The sequence below is a fragment of the Typopeltis vanoorti genome, chromosome 2 (assembly GCF_054136105.1).
Source record: "Typopeltis vanoorti isolate ZY-2024b chromosome 2, IOZ_Tvanoo_1.0, whole genome shotgun sequence".
In the NCBI taxonomy this organism is placed as follows: domain Eukaryota; kingdom Metazoa; phylum Arthropoda; class Arachnida; order Uropygi; family Thelyphonidae; genus Typopeltis; species Typopeltis vanoorti.
Genome location: NC_143550.1, coordinates 177,546,431 through 177,567,624, shown reverse-complemented (window position 1 = coordinate 177,567,624; position 21,194 = coordinate 177,546,431). Strand labels below are relative to the sequence as shown.

General features: G+C 37.0%; 1 protein-coding gene across 1 annotated transcript in view; it reads right to left on the bottom strand.

The window, feature by feature from the left end:
* The window catches only part of Rme-8 (receptor mediated endocytosis 8), a 1,025,705-nt gene that overhangs the window by 112,781 nt on the left and 891,730 nt on the right, over window positions 1-21,194 (bottom strand). The window contains exon 46 of the mRNA XM_090414028.1: window positions 4,062-4,143. Within this exon, the coding sequence (XP_090270154.1) occupies window positions 4,062-4,143 (82 nt within the window). The remainder of the gene's footprint in view (window positions 1-4,061; window positions 4,144-21,194) is intronic.

The following is a 21,194-nucleotide window of genomic DNA, read 5'->3' as shown; positions in this document are numbered from 1 at the left end:
TTTCCTAATATCCTCGTTTTTAATCTGATATTGCCATTGATCCCATCTGTTCACACCTATAATCTTTCTCAGAACTCTCATATCTGCGGTTTCTAGCCTTTGGTCAAGTGTTTTACTTCTGACTCAGCTCTCGGATCCATAAGTTAAGACGGGTTTGAACATTGTCTTGTATACAGCTAATTTTGGATTAAGACTAATTTCTCTCTTTTTTTCCATATGAATTAATTCAATTGACTTCCCACCATACCAGCTTTGCTGATTCTGTTGTCTATTTCTATATTTAATTTACCATCTTCACTAAAAATCGTGCCTAAGTAGCTGAAATGTTTTACTTGTTCCACAGATTCTCCATTCACAACACAGTTGACATTTTCAATGATTCTGCCTATTTTCATTGTCTTTGTCTTTTTATTGCTGACCATCATACTATATCTATTACAACAGATATTCAATCTAGTCAAGGAATCTTGCAAACTTGTAGCGGATTTATTTAGAAGTATAACATCATCCGCATAAAGCAAAGAGCTGACATTAACATCTCCAATTTTGATATCAGGTTTAATACCACTTTCCTTCATAATGTGATCCATATAGATAATGAATAACAGAGGGGATAATGTACATCCTTGTCTCACACCAGATTTAACATTAAACCATCTTCCTGTACTCCCTTCAATTCTAACTGCTGACTTACAACTCAAATAAAGACTAAGTATTGCTTGATATAATGCCCCATTGACACCATATAACTGTAGTGTATTGAATAGCTTCTCTCTTGGCACCTTGTTATAAGCCTTTTCCAAATCGACAAAACTTAAATACAGATCTTTGTGATATTCCCATGCTTTCTCGACTATTTGTCGTAAAGTGAAGATCTGATCCTGATAGCCTCTATTTGGCCTGAATCCAGTTTGTTCTTCACCCAGCTTTTCTTCCACAATTCCTCTCAACCCTTTCACAAGTATACTTCCATAGATCTTGCCAGGAACACTCAGTAGGGAAATACCTCTGTAATTCTCACATTTAGTTTTATTTCCCTTTTTATATATGGGTACTATGAGAGCTCTACTCCAATCATCGGGAATTTGACCCTCTGTCCAGGCTTTCTGAACTATGCAGTGCAGCCACTGTTAGACTTTTATACCTTCATACTTCAGCATTTCTGGTCAAATATCATCTACTCCTGCTGCCTTTCCACATTTCAAGCCTTTGATGGCTTTTTCTACTTCAAGTATGGATATGTATTCCTGACTGCATGCCTGGTCAGTGTTTTTTTTTTATCACTGTGCTGTCATCACTGCTTGTTTCATTTAGCAGTTTTTCAAAGTAATTACTTCATACTTCAGGGATATCTTTTTCTCCCATTTTCATGTCACCTTTATCATCCCTAACTCCTTTTACAGCACTCTTTCCTCCATTCCAAGCTTCTTCAACAACCTCCAGAATATTTTGCCACCTTCTTGATATTAATTTTCTATATTCTTGCCAATGTCCTCCCATGACTTTTATTTACCTAGTTTTACACACTGTTTAGCATTCTTTCATTTGTCTCTGTATTCTCTAAGAGCACACGCTGAGTTATTTGCCAGAAACTTTTGATATGCTTTCTTCTTTTCCTTCACTGCCTCTTTAACTTCCTATGTCCACCATGGAGGTCTGTTTTTTCTATCCTTGCAGACTTCACCACATGCCTCTCTAGCTGAATCAGTCAGGACTTTCTTCAAGGATTGCCACTGAATCTCCAAGATTTGATTCCTGTTCTGAAAGTCTTTCATTTTTTCTTCAATAATCTTTGTGTATTTTAGTCTACAGTTCACATCTGAGAGCTGCTCCACTTTTATTCGCTTTAAGACTTTCTTACATGTTATTCTTTTCAATATGAAATTCAATTTTATCCTGCTCAAGACTAAATAGTGATCACTTCCAATTTCAAATCCTCTGTACACCCTGGTGTAGAACACCAGGGAGAAAACATCACTATCAGCAATAACATAGTCAATGAGACTTTTCTTATTCCTTGCCTCTTCTCTCCATGTGAATTTGTGCACATTTTTATGTTGGAACATGGTGTTAGTAATAACCAGTCCATGTCCTGATCAGAAATTCAACAGATATTTGCCATTATTATTAGCTTTGCTCTTTTCTCCAAATTTTCCCAAAATATTTTTGTATGTCTCACAATCATTTCCTACTGTGCTATTTAGAAACAAGGACCAACTTTTCTTTTTTTATTGTGTCAGTTGGTTTTTCTAATGCATCAAAAAATTCTTCCACTTCTACCTTAGTAGAACCTTCTGTGGGACCATAGGCACAAATAAGTCTCATTGTCCAGTTCCCCATTCTCATATTTGCCTACCTTACTCTACTTGAGACTGACTGCCATTCAAGAAGATTTACCTCGTATTTTGAGTTGAATACTATGGCTACTCCTTCTTTTCCTTGATTGTCATTGCCTGAATATAACATTTTGTATTTATTGCTCAGAAAGATCTCATCAGTTTTTGTCTTTTTTGTTTCAGTCACCCCTATAATGTCGATCTGGTACTTATCTAATTCCTCACCTAGCTCCATTTCTTTGCCATTCAGGCTTCTTATGTTGATAGTACCGATCTTTAACTGTAGTGATGTTGAGTTGGGGTGTGTTTTCAGATTTGTTGAACTATTGAAATATTCACATACTATTCAAATATTCAACTATTCTGATATTGTTGAACTATTCAAATTTACAATTATTTCACTTGGAAAGAAAAAATCTACAAGCAAGAGAAAGGGACAGCTATGGGGTCCCACTTATCACCTAACTTGGCAGACCTGTTTAAAGAAGATCTTGAGGAAAAAATTTTCGCGTTTCAACCCAAACCAAAAATCTGGCTACGTTATGTCGATGATGTCATAGCAGTCTGGGGTCATTCCGAACAACAGCTACATCTGTTTTTAGATAAAATAAACCTTCTTCACCCCCGCATCAAATTTACGTTAGAAAAAGAATCTCCACAGGGTATCTCTTTCCTGGATTTACACATCCAAAGAAAAGAAGACTGTTCCATCTCCACTTCTGTCTATCAAAAGTCGACCTTTTCAGGTCGCTACATCCACAACTCTTCTGCTCATCATCCTTCTCAAAAATTTGGCATCATCAAATCACTGGTAACCAGAGCACACAGCTTTTGCTCCTCTGAGGAGTCTCTAAAACAAGAATTGGAAATAATCAAAAACACAGCCATTCTAAATGGATACAATCCTAAAACTAGTCAAAAAATCATCAGCCACTTCTCCACACATCAACTTAGACAAGAACAAGCCCATAGGATTCCCATACCTTATGTCAAAGGCATCTCGGAGCGACTTTCAAATATTATGAAAAAATACACTCTTGCTGTGACCTATAAACCCATCAACCAGATCTACAACTTGTTACCTTTGTCTAAAGACAAACTCCCACCTCTGTTACTACCTGGCGTGTACGAGGTACCATGCTCCTGTAAACTGTCGTACTATGGGCAGACAGGCAGATTTGTTCTTAAACACATCTCTGAACATCAAGATCACATCTGTCTCTTTAAGCCGCAGAAATCTGGCCTCTCCCAACACGGAGTTGAAAACCCAAACTATAGTATCCACCGGGAAAAGACCAAACTTCTACACAGATCTTCATACAAACATGAACATTTATATAAAGAAAGTGCTGAAGCCCTACTTCACAGAACCAATCTAAACCACAATGATGTTCTAGCTATTCCTAAAGTATGGGAAGTTGTCATACAAAATTGTGTAAAATAATTCAATTTTAATTTTTATTTAATCTAAATAATCTAATGTTTTTTTTTTTTTTTTTTTTTTTTCTTAAATGCTATAAAGCGCTGCTGCACGCATTTGGATTCCATTGTATTCATGTGCACTATCTGTATGTTATTCCTAGTATTGTTCTCAACTGTACTGTATAATTCCACAGTGTAATCTTGATTTATGAACAACTGAATATTTCATCTGCCTTTATCACTAATTAGATCAGTTAACTAATACTCTAATATCCAGATGTGATTTTAAACATACATACTTACTCCTTTGCCAACCGTTTAATAACTGAACATGCAGATTCCCTTGAATCATCATTCCATATTAATTCTGGATTCTCCTGATTGGCTGCAGAAAATTAAGTTTATATATAATCTAATACACATTACAGGATAAGCAACTAAATTCATAAAATATAATACTTATCACAAATCATTCTTCCAAATAAACAGATAATACAACTTTTTTCATGAAAGAATTGCAATCTATGCTATGAATTGTATGTATCTTGAAATTGTTACGTATAACTGTTTAATGATATTGCATGCTTGTGAAGAAGCCCACATAACATTTTATTTTTACATGGCAGCCCTTTGGAATAGAAGGACCCATTGTAGAAGGGTGAATTGCTTGTATGCAGGATGAAAAGAATCAGAGTTCTCAGGAGAACAAAAAACTCTCTTGAAAGTTTTAGGACCTGATCACAAAGCAAATTATACTTGCCAAGAAATTATATTATTCTTGTTTAATCCTTTATCCAAGTGTAAGTAAACAAAGTCTGTGTGAAATATCTGCACTACTGGGCTACTTGGATATAGACTGGTGACATCGATTGCTTTAGTATCTCATAATGCAAAGCATTGTGTGTGTGTGGGGGGGGGTATCACTACCCAGACTAGTTTCAAAAATACTTGAAAAATATTTAAAGAATACTTAGTAGCTTTTCTTTTAAGCTTACACGGTGATCCGAATGCATTTTTCGAAAATTATGGAGACAACTGCCATGTTTGAATAAAAACTTTAGTTTAATATAACTAAAATCCGCATTCGACGTTTCAACCTTTACATCAAGGTCATCTTCTGAAGCATACAACTATAAACAGAAAACAAGCTACACTACAATCAAACTGGTTTGTTAAGGACACTGACCAACCACTACAACAATTGTTCGCCTGACCTCTGGTGGAAAAAAAAAATTATACATCAACGCTAGAGTCCTATTATTAGTGTTATCTGTTGGTTGTAGAAATACATTGGGCGCAACAACCAGTATCTATCTATATACATATATTAACATCATGTACATTCCAGCCAGTTGGTATGGAATGGTTTCTAATACTAGCTGAAGATTGGCTAGAGTCCTGACTTATGCTGGATCTTATATATTAGGTAGGCTGAATGTGTGTCATCCAGATCCTTGGAATTTTCATGCCATCTTTGTTGTTGATATTTGGGTGGTTTATCAGGATTTCGCAGGCTTCCTTAAATTTCCTTTCGTAACAGGTTTTTGTGCGGTGTAAAGAGCAGGTGCTTTTCCAGTTGATTTGGTGTAAGGTGTTGAGTGCGTGGTCTGAGAGGCCTGCTTCACCATAATGGTTATATTTAATGTGTCTAATGTGTTCTTTCTTGTGTATAGGGATTGTCTGTCCTGTTTCACCAATGTACGGTAAGTTACAGGTGCAGCGAATGCAATAGACTCCAGGATGTGCTAATGGGAGGAGAGGATCCTTAGAGGAGTTGAATATGGTTTTAAGTTTAGTGGGTGGTTTAAAGGCAGCATTGAGGTTATAATGTTGTAGGATTCTGTTGATTTTTTCCAATAACCCTTTAATGTATGGGATGGCTATGGTTTTACTGTAATCTAGATTCATTTTTGTTGTTGTTTTATGGAGTATTTTATTAATCGTATTTTTGTTATAGCCATTATTTATGAATGTGTCGCTGATGATTTTTAGTTCTTGTTTCAGGGCTTGCTGGCTAGCAAATTATTGTAGCTCTGTTTTTAAGGGTGTTAATGACTCCATAAAAAAAAAAAAAACATACAAATATGAATTCTGCCATTCTCAATTCAGAGCAGAACTCCTAGCCAACCGTATCAATCTCTGGACGCAAGGCATGGAAAAGTATGGAGAAACTTTAGTGATGGCTGTTTATATTTCTAAGGCATTCAATCGAGTTCTTCTTGCACTTCAATACCAAGCTACCATCTTATGATATTCCTCTTCCTCTTTATGAATGAACTCTGGTTGCTCATTGCAGGTCAGGATGGTTTCCTTTCATCAGATTTTTCAATCAATAGTGTTATATCCATACACAGGGCTTTGTCCTTTCACATACGTGCTTTTCCTACACTGTTCCTCTTACACTTGAATGATCTCTCTCTCTCTCTCTCTCTGATATCCAATCCTATTCAAAGCTTTCCTGACAGCAGTACTCTCTCCACTTTTTCAAAACCTTGTAGTGCTCCAGGTAATTCACATTTCAAAATCTACTCTAACTGATGTCTTAAACATAGATCTCCTGGCCATTCTCAAGGGGGGATGTGGATAACCTGGTGATTCTAATGCCACTCAAACATAATTCCATCTCATTTCCCTGAAGAAAGATCATGCCCCACTTCAGACAATATGCTGCCCAGCCAAAATTGCTTTTTTCTCTTGGATTAAGTTTTGACATGTAACCTATCCTGGCAAAATGCACATCAGATCCATAGCATCTTCAGCCTCCAAAAAGCTCTATATTCTTTTTTGTATCAAATAGTATATCTCTCTTGCTCAACTCCTGACACTGTATAAGGCTCACATCCACCCAACCTTAGAATATAATTCCTATATTTGGAGTGCACACCTAAGGCCTCCTCTCACAATGCTTGAATACATTCAGAAAAGAACAATTCACTTAATTAATGACCCCTCTCAATTGACTCTCTCCAGCTGCTTTCCCATACATGTTCTGTTGCTGCATTATCTTTTTCTATAGGTATTTCCATAGCCACTGCTCTACTGCACTAGCCACTACCATCCCTCCACTTTCCTTTCATCACATATGAAAGAACCATATGAAAAATAAAACATTGGCATATCTTCTTATTCCCCCTAAGTTTCTTAGCTCAAAAAAGAAGAGCAGGAAAATACCAAATTATGTTCCTTTCAAATGGCATGGAAGATCATAAATAAGCTGTTCACAAAACAAGAACTAAAAGCTGCTTTGCTTATGTGTCATCCAATAGCTGTAGGACCAGATAACATTCATTATGGTCAAATATCTCTCATCCTTTTCCTCCACAGATCAACTGCAACTGGGTATCTATTGAACAGAAATTTTATGTGAGAACATCTTTCTAGAAGTTTGAAAAAAGGCAATTATTGCCTTTACAAAGCCAGGTAACGATCTAAAAATTTAAAAACAAATAATTGTGTAATCACTCTGATCAGCTGCCCATACAAAATAATGGAAAAAAACAGTTAACTTGCATCTTGTATGGTTTCTAGAATGAAACAAACTTTTTTTGCAGAACACAGTTACACCATTCAAGTCCAAATGGAGGTATTCATTACAGATGCCTTCCTTAAAATGTACATGTTTTTGGTCATAAAGTTGTAACACTTTATGACCATAAACATGTACAATTTAAATAGTCTAATGAAACACAAAGTTCGGTGCTTAGAAAAGGAAAAATGCAGAAAGGCCAAGCTATTGAACCAGATGCCTTATTATATGTGAGAACTTAATATTGGTTTTTCTTTGATATGAAAAAACCTATGAGAACTTGGACACAAGCATGTTTGAAAGCAATCACTGTGGGATATTTGTGAAGGATTCCCCAAGATTTATTCTGAGCTTCCTTAGCTGTTGTGCATTCAGCATTCCACTATGGTTTAGGGAAAAGTGGAAGATAATTCGATTTTTAGGTATTGCAGTTGTGGCAGCTTCTTGTATAATACACTAACATTTATTCACTGCATCACTGATAGAAGAGAGGTCGAATGTTGCAGAATCAAATTCTTCTAAGGAAGATAAGTCAGTTTGCTCTATTTACCATCATGGTATCTGTGATGAAATGATCACTCCCATGCAATTTGTTTTCAATTTTCCACTTAAATAGAGAGAGGGAGGGTGAGCAGCAGTGGTGGCTCAGTATGGAGATCATTACTACCCAACTTTGTTAGCAATTGTACGACTAGATTTCATGGTAATATTCAACTGTCTGTAAATGATGTGAAGCTGGAAGGGTTACTCATAATAGTGCTGATGATGTGACTCTTCAGGATGATTATATGCTGAGCAAGGATGACAGTTTAATACAGCTTGGTGTAAGTTTTGAATTTTGAGACTCAGAGATGGAAGGCCATGTGCTCTATAGGTACAACTAGATTACAGGAAGTGGAGGAGACAAAATGGTCTTGGGGAGATAGTGTCCATTACAATGCATGTAATGCAGGCCTCTTGAACACATGATGAAGAAAATATTGATTAATGATGTGATAAAGAGAAGGGTATTCACAGCAGCAGAGATAACAGAGTTGGTTCCATTATATAAGTTCATGATCCCACCAACATCCAGATTACTATGCTCAGATCTGGTCAGTAGCATTGGGAGGGAGAGGGGAGATCAGAAGGAACTCTAGAGAGGGAACAAAAGTTAAGTAACACAAAATTGATAACAGGAATACTGATTATGAGCAAAGACAGGAGAACATGGTATCTGTGATGAAATGATCATTCCCATGCAATTTGTTTTCAATTTTCCACTTAAACAGAGAGAGGGAGGGTGAGCAGCAGTGGCAGCTCGGTACTGAGATCATCACTACCCAACTCTGTTAGCGATTGCCACTAGATTTCATGGTAGTATTCCTTGCCAATGGTTATTGGCAAGATTTTTAAAATGGAAAAATGGCAGGGGCGGGAAGAGAACAAAGTGCCATTCCTGGAAGCTGCATGAAGGACTTATTGACAAAGATAATTAGCTTCCCCCCCCCCCCCCACACACACATGGAGAATGGTAAGAGCAAGGAATGAATTGGTGACTGTGCAGACAAGATTGGAAATAAATTTAAGGTATGAGAGGGCTATGATTATACACAACAAATTTTTGATGAGACCTCTTAGTAACATTCTGTAAGAAAAGTGCTGCAATGGTTCAGCCACATATCAGAATACAGGAGTCCCTCTTGGTCAACAAGATTATGTTAAGTGATCCAGAAGGCATTCAGAAAACAGGTAGAGCCCAAGTAAGGTGTTTGAAAATATTAAACAAGATTTTAATATAATTGGCATATAATAGCATGAGGCAGCAGTGCATGCTCAGGAGCAATATTCACTATAATTTTTGCCAGCTCACATGTGCACAAAAAATATTTTGTGCACGTTTCTAATTTTATTATTATATCACACCTCCAGGGAGTCCAAAGACTCATCGAGGGAGGGCATCTACTCTACAACCCTCTGTGTTACTACTCCATCAACCTTCATCACCTAACACCGACACCATCTACCGCCACTAATACTTTCACAGACAATCATAAACATCCATGCCCATGGCGGGATTCAAACCTGAAGCCTTCTGGCTGGAGAGCGGATACTCTAACCACTCGGCCAACCAGGCTGGCATCTCAGATCTTAATTTCAGACTTAATGTGTGCAGTTGCCTGTGTTTGTGTCTTGTGACTTTTACTATTGTGAAATAGCAAAAGTCACAGGACTCAAACTTAATTTGATATGCCGAATACTGGTGGCAACGTGTTTGTTAAAAAATCCTGTATGTTGCTCGTTAAATACTTCTATAATAGCAAATATTTAGCTATCCTCATCATATTTAAATACCTAGTTTCCAAGAATTAAGGAACAAAGAGAAAAATCAAAAAAAGCAATTTGATGAAAAACAGTATGATATGAGATGTGAATGAACACTCATAAAAATTGTAAATAAATAGTTTAATGTGGTATGAAATGGGCACATGAAGACAATGGTCAAAAACAAGAAGTCAAAATGAGACTGTCAGAGTGCCTCAATAAGGAATGTAGTCACTCCTCACAATGCTGTTTATAATGGTATCCAGGAGTTCAGCTGGCAATAATAAACATTGCTTCTGCAAAGCTCTCCTAATTCCCTCAAGGTTTTGGAGATGGGGACTGAGAGTAGCAACATGTCTACCTAGAGTGTTCCAGACATGCTCAATAGGATTAAGGCCAGGCAACCTTGCTAGTCAAGTCTGTATATACGAAAGTCTCTTTTTGAAGATACTGGTTCATGAGCTTCACTCAATTAAGACAAGCATTATCGTCTTGTAGTAGGATAAATGTAATCCCTACTGCATCCACATATGGATGAACAGGGGTCCAGGATCTTGTATTTACCAGTTGAGTTTCAAAACAGTCTTCACAGGAGTAGAAAGAATGCATGGTAATCCCATTGCACAAGGGTGGTGCCAAAATTGACGTATCAAGTATCAACCTATCAGTACTGGTGGTGAAGATTTTGGAAAAGTTGGGTAAGGCTCATATACAGGAATGGGTTGAAAGAGAATCTATGCTTTGCAATGAATAGCATGGATTTACCAAGGGAAGGTCATGTTTGAGCAACTTGCTCACATTCTATAATAATATTACTCTTGAGTAACATGAAGAGGGCAATGGCAAACCACTTCTGTATATATTTTGCCAAGAAAATCTTATAAACAGAGGCTTAAGTTATTGTGGTATAGTGCTGGAAAATGGGACACCCAGGTTCAAAGGCACTGAAATGGCTACTTTGGAAGAGGAGTAGAGAGGAACTGAAATAAAGAGCCAAAAGGCTTCACTTCGACGATGCAAAATTATACAAATTAAGTGGATATTGAATCCAATATTATTTCAAAGCCAAATATATAGAAACTACAAGATTTTTGTGCTGAACATAGAAACTATAAGAGTTTTAGAGGATCCAGGCATAAGCAACCTTTCAGGACAGGGGAAACTCGTGGTAAAGGTGGAGTAAGTTCTGATCACTATCCTTAGTATTCTTCATAATGCAAAGCACATCACTTTGCAGACATGTATGATGCTATGCATTATGGGAAGGGGTCACTACTCAGACCGGTTTCAACCTTTGTTGAGGTCTCGTCAGTGGGAGCCAGACCCAGATGCAAAATAAAATACCCAGGTTGAAGTGATGCAGAACTCATGCTTTCCCATATGAGTTGCCAAAAAGTGTCACATCTTAAAAGGTACCAAGAATTACTGAAATAAAGAGCCAAAAGGCTTCACTTCGGTGATGAAAAATTATACAAATTAAGTGGATATTGAATCCAACATTATTTCAAAGTTCTGCATCACTTCAACCTGGGTATTTTATTTTACATCTCAGTCTGGCTTCCACTGACGAGACCTTAGCAAAGGTCGAAACCGGTCTGGGTAGTGACCCCTTCCCATGCATAGCATCATACATGTCTGCAAGGAGATGTGCTTTGCACTATGGAGAATAGTGATCAGAACTTACTCCACCTTTACCATGAGTTGCCCTTGTCCTGAAAGGTTGCTTATGCTTGGATCCACCGAAACTTTTATAGTTTCTTTATTTGGCAGAAAATATCAAATTATGTTCCTTTCAAATGGTATGGAAGATCATAATAAGCTGTTCACAAAACAAGAACTAAAAGCTGCTTTGTTTATGTGTCATCCAATAGCTGTAGGACCAGATAACATTCATTATGGTCAAATATCTCTCACCCTCTTCCTCCACAGATCAACTGCAACTGGGTATCTACTGATAAATACAAGATACCCAGTTGCAGTTGATACTGGGTATCTTGTATCCATCATTATTTCAGCATTGAAATAATGTTGGATTCAATATCCACTAAATTTGTATAATAGTAGAGAGGAATTTCCAATGAAGTCAACAAGAATGATAGAGCTAGATCAAAGCCTTTTGGGAGTTCAATTTCTAATAGAGTTAATCTCAAAAGAAGATGCCTCCGTTTAACATAAAATAGGAACATGGAATGTAAGCAAAACAAGAAAAACTGGAACTGGTGAAGAAAAAAATGAGAAGAACTTGAGTTAAGATTTTAGGAATCAGTGAACTAAGATGGACAAAAATGGATCACTTTGATACAGATGATTTCATGATGTATTACTCTGGACATGAAAACCTTCGAAGAAATGGAGTAGCATTCATAGTTATAAGAGAATACAGAAAATGCATTTTTGGTTACAACCCAGTGTCTGATAGAATAATTCGAATAGAATAAAGGCATATCCAGTAAATGTCATACTCGTCAGGATTATGCACCCTCTACAGATTCAAGTGAAGATGATGTAGAAGAATTTTACAGCAACTTGCAACAAGTAGTATACAATATTGATAACAAAGATTTTTTCTTGATATTAGGTGATTGGAATGTGGGTGAAAAAGAAGAATGGGGCATCACTGGAAAATTTGGTTTAGGACTGAGGAATGAAGCAGGAGAAAGGATGTTGGAGTTTAGTGTTGAGAACAGTTGTTTTCTTGCAAACACTTGCTTTCAACAACATAAAAAAGACTATACACGTGGACTTCACCTAATCGAGAATACAGAAATCAGATAGATTATATTGTTGCCAGCAGAAGGTGTAGGAGTGCTATCCATGCAGCAAAAACACTACCTGGTGCAGACTCGTGAATTTTATGATAACCGAAATGAAAGTGAAATTAAGGGATACGAAGAAAGAAAAGGTCAGTATCAGATTTGATTTAAATCCTATAAATGAAGCATTTAAAGTAATTTTAATTTATTTTAAGTAATTTATAAAGCATTTAATCAGAAAAAAATTAAAAAGTTCAAAGAAGACAGGAAGAGAATTAGAAGAACTATGGGAAGAAACAAAATGTATAGTCATAGAAGCAGCAATGAAGACTCTAAATAAAGCAATAAGAAAGAAATATTGTAAATGATTGTCAGAAGAAGCTATCCGAATAGCAGAGGAAAGAAGAAAAATGAAGCTTCAGAGAAACAAAGAAAGAGTTAGACACCTGAGTGAAGACTATTAAGGAAAAACATCTAAACCAAAGATGCAAGGAAATTGAAGAAAGCAATATTATGGATAGAACAAGAGATCTGTTTAGAAAAATAAATGATGTTACAGGGAAGTTTATCCCTAGATTTAGAGTTGTAAAATGTAATTTGGGAAAATGAGTGATAGAAGAAGCAGTGAAAAAAAAGATAGAGTATGCAGGGAATTTGTACAAGATAATAATATTGAAGGAGAATTTGAATGGAGACAATTTGTTCAGGAACACATGATAAGTGAAGTGATATCAGCAATGGAAAATTAGGTTAGGGATGAAGCAGTGAACATATGGAATGAAATTTGTTAACAGGTTTGGAAGACAATATAGGAAAGATAAGGTATTATCTTTCCTATATTCCGAGATTGTGAAAATTATAGAACCATCACGTTCAATTTCACATGCAAGTAAAGTTATGCTGAAAGTGATCCAACAAAGGTTGGAGCCACATTATTATTACATAACACGTCCAGGGAGTCCAAATACTCATCGAGGAAGGACACCTACTCTACAACTCTCTGTCTCCACCACTCAATCCACCAACTACAACCTACAACAAACTGCAGCTACCATCATCATCTACACTAATGCCATCTATAGCCAATCATCACCACTAGCAATTTAACAGACAATCACAAACATCCATGCCCGCAGCAGGATTCGACCCTGCAGCCTTTTGGATGGAGAGCAGATAAGCTGACCACTCAGTCAACCAGGCCAGCATATGTGAATAAAGAAATGCCACAAGAATAGGCAGGCTTTAGGAGAGGTAGAGGAACTAGAGACCAAATAGCAAACACGAGATGGATTAGAAAAAGAGCAAGAGAATTTCAGAAGGAAATATTCATCTGTTTTACTGATTATAAGAAAGCTTTTGATTGCATGAATAACAACAGACTGTGGATTGTAATGAGATCAATGGGAATACCTAAACATCTAATTCTTTTGATAAGAGAGCTGTATGACAACTCCGAAGCTTCAGTAAAAACAGTCTTTGGAGAAACAGACTGTAGATGATATAACTAGTGGGATTGAATGTGATGGGTATAGTGTGTTCAGGAATGACAGAGAGAATAAAATGGGGGGAGGAGTATTGTTGATGATAGCTGATGAGCTCCAGCCAAGGAGAATAGAAGTTGAATTGCAGGATAGAGAAAAGAGCACATTTGAGGCCATTTGGTGTGAGATTGTGGCTAGCAGAACTAAATATACAATTGGGTGCTGCTATAGACCAGGTGATGGAAAAGGTGGTGGTGACAGTATGCACAAGCAAATAGAAGGAATGGGTGGAAGGAGGGTGATTATTATGGGAGATTTCAACTATGGTCGCATTGATCGGAGTGAGGAGAGGACACACGGGAGGAAGGAACTGGATTTTATGCGGTTATTAAGGGATAACTATCTGCGACAGCATGTAATGGAAAATACTAGGGGTCAGAGAGTGCTTGACCTAGTAATTACATCTGAGGATTTGGCTGTAACAAATATGACCACATTGCCACCAATCGGTGAGAGTGATCATAGGGTCTTAACTTGGGAGGTGGCTAAAGGTGTAGAATTTTCAATTAAGACAGGGTACATGTTTAATTATCGGGCTGGAAAGTATGACAAGCTTAGGAGTTTGATTGGTTCAGTGCCATGGCATGTACAACTGCAAGGACTAGAAGTTGACAGTGTATGGGAGGTAGTTAAGAAGTGCTTGCATGAAGCAATGGCTGACTGTATACCTAGAGTCCGAATAATAAATCAAGTAGGGGTTAAATGGATGAATAACACCATTACGCTTGAGTTGCAAAAAAAGAAATAACTATGGAGGGAATTTAAGGAGAAGGGTGACCGGCAGGCACATGAACGGTATAAAGCACAGGCCAGAAGGGTGACGAGTGTGGTAAGAAAAGCAAAAAAGGATTACGAAAGAACATTGGCCATGCAGGCTAAAGAGAATCCTAAACAGTTTTTTAGATATGTAGCAAGTAAAAGGAAAAATGTACATGGCAGATTGATTTTAAAGAATGCCGATGGTAGGGAGGTAACTGAATCAGTTGAGATAGTTGAGTTACTGAGTGAGCACTTTGCAAAAGTATATCATCCAGGTGGTGACATTGCAGAAACGAATAAACCAGTAGATTATACGGGAATTGTGGTTAATGAAGTGGAGGTGAGTAGTCTATTGCATAACCTCAATGTCAATACATCTGTGGGATTGGATGGTATACCAGCTCGTGTTGTACGAGAAGCAGCTAAAGAATTGTCAGTACCCTTGACCATTTTGTTTAATTTGAGTCTCGGGTCTGGGTTAGTCCCGAGCGGGTGGAAAGAGGGGAAAATAGTTCCACTGCATAAAGGTGGTTCCAAGACTGCTGTTGTAAATTACCGACCGATTAGCATATCAGGAATCATTGTCAAGGTCTTAGAGAAAATAGTCAAGAGGAAAATACAAGATTGGATAGAAGAAAATGGGATACTGTATCGGGGACAGCATGGTTTTGTGAAGGGTAGATCATGCCTCAGTAACTTGCTCACGTATTATAACACAGTGACGGCTGAAATGGATAAGGGTAATGGGTTTACGGTGATTCTACTGGACCTTGCCAAGGCCTTTGACAGGATTCCACATGGAATTCTAATCAGTAAATTGCAGCATATGGGAATGGACATAGGGTTGGTGAGATGGATAGGAGGGTGGTTGACGGAGAGATATCAGAGAGTGGTTTACTCAGGAGTAGAGTCCACAAGACGGCCTGTGACTAGTGGTGTGCCACAAGGATCTGTTCTTGGACCACTGCTGTTTAATTTGTTCATAAATGATATAGGAAATGATCTGAGAGGAACAGTTCATTTGTTTGCGGATGATGCGAAGTTGGGTAGGGCAATAGTGAATGCAGATGACATCAAAATTTTGCAGGATGATTTGGATAGATTGGAGGTCTGGGCTAAGGAGAATGGATGTCAGTTTAATGTGGCAAAATGTAAGGTTATGCATTTTGGGGTGAAAAGATTGGTGGCAGTTTACTGCATTGGTGGAACCCTGCTCCAGGAAATTGATGAGGCACGAGATTTAGGAGTGTTGGTAGATAAGGAATTGAAATTTAGGGGACACATTGCAAAAGTGACCAAAACAGCTCATCAAATCACTTGGTTGCTGAAGAATACGTTGACAAGCAGAGACAAGCAGGTTATTGTTCCTCTCTATCGAGCCTTGATAAGACCCCATCTAGACTACTGTGCTCAGATTTGGTCACCTAGGTTTCTTCTTGATGGGGAGGAGGTGGAGAGGATCCAGAGGCGAGTGACCAAGATGATAGCAGGTCTGTGGAATGAACTGTATGAGAACAGGTTGAGGATTTGTGGGTTGCAAAAATTGGTTGATAGGCAGAGGAGGGGAGATATGATTGAGACATTCAAATTACTGAAGGGTTTCTATAAAATTAATTTAGAAGATATTTTTGAGAACAGGACTGGTTGTGGGAGGACTAGGGGACATCCATGGAAACTGGGCAAAAGTGTGGTTAGTAAAGGTGTTAGAGCTGGGTTCTTTACTTTTAGAGTAGTGAATGAGTGGAATGCACTTCCTGAGTCTGTGGTGGATGCTGTGACAGTGAATGAGTTTAAGGCGAGGTATGATAGATACTGTATGAATGTCAAATAGTTGTGATGAATATGATTTGGGGCCTCCCACGATGAGTCTAATGACTCCCTGGAGTTGCCCGTAATAATAGTAATAATAGTAATAATAATAAACAGACAGTGTTCGAGTGGAAAAAGGGGAGTGGCAGGGTTGTATACTGTGGTCCTACCATTTTAATATTTATAGTGAATATATTATGGCTGATTTAGATAAAGATCCTGCTGGAATTAAGATTGGTGGCAGGAAAATAAATAATTTAAGATATGCAGATAATAACAACCCTCATAGCAGAAACTAAGGAAGATCTGGAGTGGTTGTTTCTATTATTTAAGATGGAAAGTAACAAAGCTAGGCTTAATTTAAACATCAACAAAACAAAAGTGATAGCTTCTGGCAATTTAAGTGAATTTATAATAGAAGGAGATAAAACAGAAATCAATAAAAGTTATGATTTACTGGGATCTAGAATAAGAAATAATAGTAAATGTGAAGATGAAATTAAAAGAAGGATAGTTATGGGAAAAAAAGCTATGTTAAACCTGACAATAGAGGTGTGAGTAAGGACATGAAAGTTAGAATTGTAAAAGCAATGGTATTTCCAGTAGTGATGTATGGATGTGAAAGCTGAATTATTAAGAAGAAAGATAGAAAGCGAATTGATTCATTTGAATTATGGGTATGGAAGAGACTATTAAGAATCCCATGGACTGCAAAGAATGACCAACAAGAAGGTTTTAGAGAATATCCTTGGAGGTGATGATCGCTAAACAGAAGTTGATGTACTTTGGGCATATTATGAATCATTGGAAAAGGCAGTTATACTGGGGAAGACTGAGGGAATGAGAAGAAGAAGAAGACCACAAAAGAGTTGGACGGACAACATAAAAGAACTTACCAACTTGAACTCACAATTACTGAAAGAAAAGACAAGAGGCCAAGTAGGATGGAGGGCCTTTGTTCATAGGATCACTACAAGTCATAAACGACTGGATGGCACATAACAACAAAACATCATTATAGACAAGGGGAATGGATATGCCATGATACTTTTGGTTCTGCAAGGCTTTTGACAGAATATAACATGGACGACTGTTGCAAAAATTGGATAATATAGGATTAAATTATAAAATATTAGCATGGATAAGAGGATGGTTGGCTGAAAGATATCAAAAAGTGGTATATGAAAAATGTGTCTGCAAGATTTAAGGTAGTTAGTGGTGTGTACAACAAGCAGTGGCAGCTCATGGCTTGAAATCGTGAGGATGCTGAAACTTTCGAAATCTACGTACACACTGTAAGTACGGTGTATACACGTGTTTGGATAAAATATCAAAATTATGGTAAAAATTAAAAAAAAAAAAAATTAAACATGAAAAAATATTGTTTATCATCGATAAAATTATACAGTTTAGTATAATTCAAAATTACTTAAAAATAAAATTCATTCCTTTAATTGTAATTAAAGGAATGGATTTACAATTTTTGGACATTTACACGAGCCACCCCTGACAACAAGGATAAGTCCTTGGACAAGGATAAGTCCTTGGACAAGGATAAGTCACTGCTATTCAATCTATTCGTTGATGACATTGGGAAGGACTTGACAGGGGGGGAGACAGCTATTTGCTGATGATGCAAAGATAGACAGGGTAATCAGGAATACAGCTGATATGCAGAATGATTTGAATAGGCTGGAATTGTGGGCATGTGATAAGGACTATCAGTTTAATGCCAGTAAATGTAAAGTCATGTGCTTTGGTGTGATTAGATATCCAATGTCACATTACATTGTGAGATTATGCTAGGAAAAAACTGACCAGGTTAGGGATCTCCAAGATCCCTAACCTGATCAGATAGGAAGTTGAAGTTCAAGGGCTATAGCAAAGATGCAAATACAACTCAGAGGACAGCTAGAATGCTAATCTAACAGATAAGCTTAGGTGTCGAAGATTATTCATGACTTATTTTTAACAGTATTAACAACACCAAAGGAACTATTTTATTAAAAAAAAGATGTTTTATCAACTTGATTATATTTTGCTGAATTTCATATCAGCATCTCCAGAGCACAACACAGCATGTATACACGACAGTAAGTGAAACAATACAACCGTAACAGACAAAAGATCTAAAATTATAATTTAGCGCCCTCTGTTGTAAAGCTCGATTATTAAGAAAGACAAAAAGTAAATTGATTCATTTGAATTATAGGTGTGGAGGAGACTTAAGAATCTGATTTACTGCAAGAATGACCAATAAGATTTTAGAGAATATAAAGACAGAATGCTCCTTGAAGGCAAAGACTGCTAAACAGAAGTTAATCTACTTTGGACATGGTATGAGAGCTGATGAATCATTGGAAAAGACAGTTATGTTTGTGAAGATTGAGAGAATGAGAAGAAGAGGAAGACCACAAAAATGTTGGATGGACAACATCTTACCAACTTGAACTTACAATTACTGAAAGAAAGGCCAAGAGACCAAATGGGATGGACAGCCTTTGTTCACAAGATCACCAAGAGTCGAAAACATTGGATGACACATAACAACAACATTGTTGAAATAAAATAAAAAAGTACTACAGCTATGTGGGAGTTGCTCTTAAGATAACAGTCTCCCAAATTTTTGAAAAATTAATGAAACAATATTTGTCCAGGTTAGGAGAATTCCTCATAGCCATGGCTGACTCGAAAAATAATCTTTCAGATCTGTAACGATTTCTAAATAGCACATTAGTTTTCTTCCATGTAATTCTGTGTGAAGGGATGTATAAAGCATGGCTGCCAGTTGACTTGCATAATTATGATAGTGAATGTATATATATATATATATATATACACGACTACTACTATTAACTTGGGGTTGGGATATGTTCATTCTTAATATAAACTGACTAAAAACCCGAGAATTATAACAAATTGAGATTTATTTGAAACCGCAACATGTTTCGTCGAGATTGACTTCATCAGGCGTTAAGAACATAGAAAGATATTAAAAGACATTGAAATAAACAATGAGATGCTCTAAAGCTATACAATTATAAAGTTATGATATTCGACTGTAAATTACAGTTATTATGAACTTGTGCTATAGTCCATGTTAAAGTTCTATTGTTGTACACTTGCGTGTGTGTGGAACCACGTGATCTCCAGTATCTGATAGTAGAGCTGAAAGAGTCAGGCAAATTATAGCTGAGATTATTGTTCATATGAAGAGGGTCCAAGGTGATTTCTTTTGACTCTACAATGCGGCGTTCTACCTCATCATGGCAAATGTGTAGGTTTGAAGTTGTTGTCCAATTTACTTCATGTTGGCGGCTTTCGTTGTTCGTGTTTATTGCCCTGTCAGGCCATGTCCTGACAGGGCAGTTGCTCTGGTTCTCTTATAAGCAATGTCTCTCTGGTGCTCCTCGATATGTAGGAGAATAGATTTCTCCGTTTGGCCATAGTAAGGTTTTCCGTACTCACATGTGACTTTGTATTCACCTGGAAATTGTAGAAGGTTGCGAGATTGTTTATAGTTGCTGAAACTTGATCTTATTTTTGGAAGAGTCGAGAAGCACGTTTGTATGTTGAATTTCTTTAAGATTCTACTCAGTTTTTTGGATAGTGTGCTGATATATGGCAAGGAGATATAACCTTTGGAGTCGTTCTGTGTCTCTACGTTGACGGTGGGATAATTGTTTGTTGATACTTCTTAAAGAGTAGCCATTGCTTTTAAAGGTCCATTTAAGATGTTGTAGTTCTTTTTTTTAGTTCTTCATCTGACAGTACAGATCTTGCACGATTCGCAAGAGTTGATATAATACCCAACTTTTGCGCTGGATGGTGATGTGAGGACGTATGCAAATATCTGTCTGTGTGTGTTGGCTTTCTAAAATATAGAGACTTTTATTGATTCAGGCGTCTTGGTGAGTTTAACATCAAGGAAACAGAGGGAACTATTTTCTTCAATCTCCATGGTCAATTTTATATCCTGATGGAGGTTGTTTAAATGGTTGAGAAACCTGTGAAGATTCTCAATACCATGCACCCATATGAGGAATATATTGTCCACATATCTAAGCCGAATTCTTGGTTTTTTTCTTCATATGAACAATAATCTCAGCTATAATTTGCCTGACTCTTTCAGCTCTACTATCATATACTGGAGATCGCGGGGTTCCACACACGCACAAGTGTACAACAATAGAACTTTAACACGGACTATAGCACAAGTTCATAATAACTGTAATTTACAATCGAATATCATAACTTTATAATTGTATAGCTTTAGAGTGTCTCAATGTTTATTTCAATGTCTTTTAATATCTTTCTATGTTCTTAACGCCTGATGAAGTCAATCTCGACGAAACATGTTGCGTTTTCAAATAAATCTCAATTTGTTATAATTCTCGGGTTTTTAGTCAGTTTATATTAAAAATGAACACACATATACATATATATATATATATATATATACATTTTTTTAAAAAAATGTTCTCCAAGGGAGATGTTAACAGATCTTCCTGTCTTCCCATGGTAGACCAAGTAACAGTCACAAGGAACTTCATACACTCCCGAGTATCAGAGTTGCTAATTGAACATGAGATTTGAATCTGGTGTGAAGACCACGTTTTATTAGTACTTAGGCTATCTTTTCTGATGTGCCTCTGACATAGGGAATAGGAATGGTAATATTGTGTTCCTGTGTATTAGGAGGGAGAAGTAATGGGGCTATGTAGTAATTTGTCAATTGTAGCCA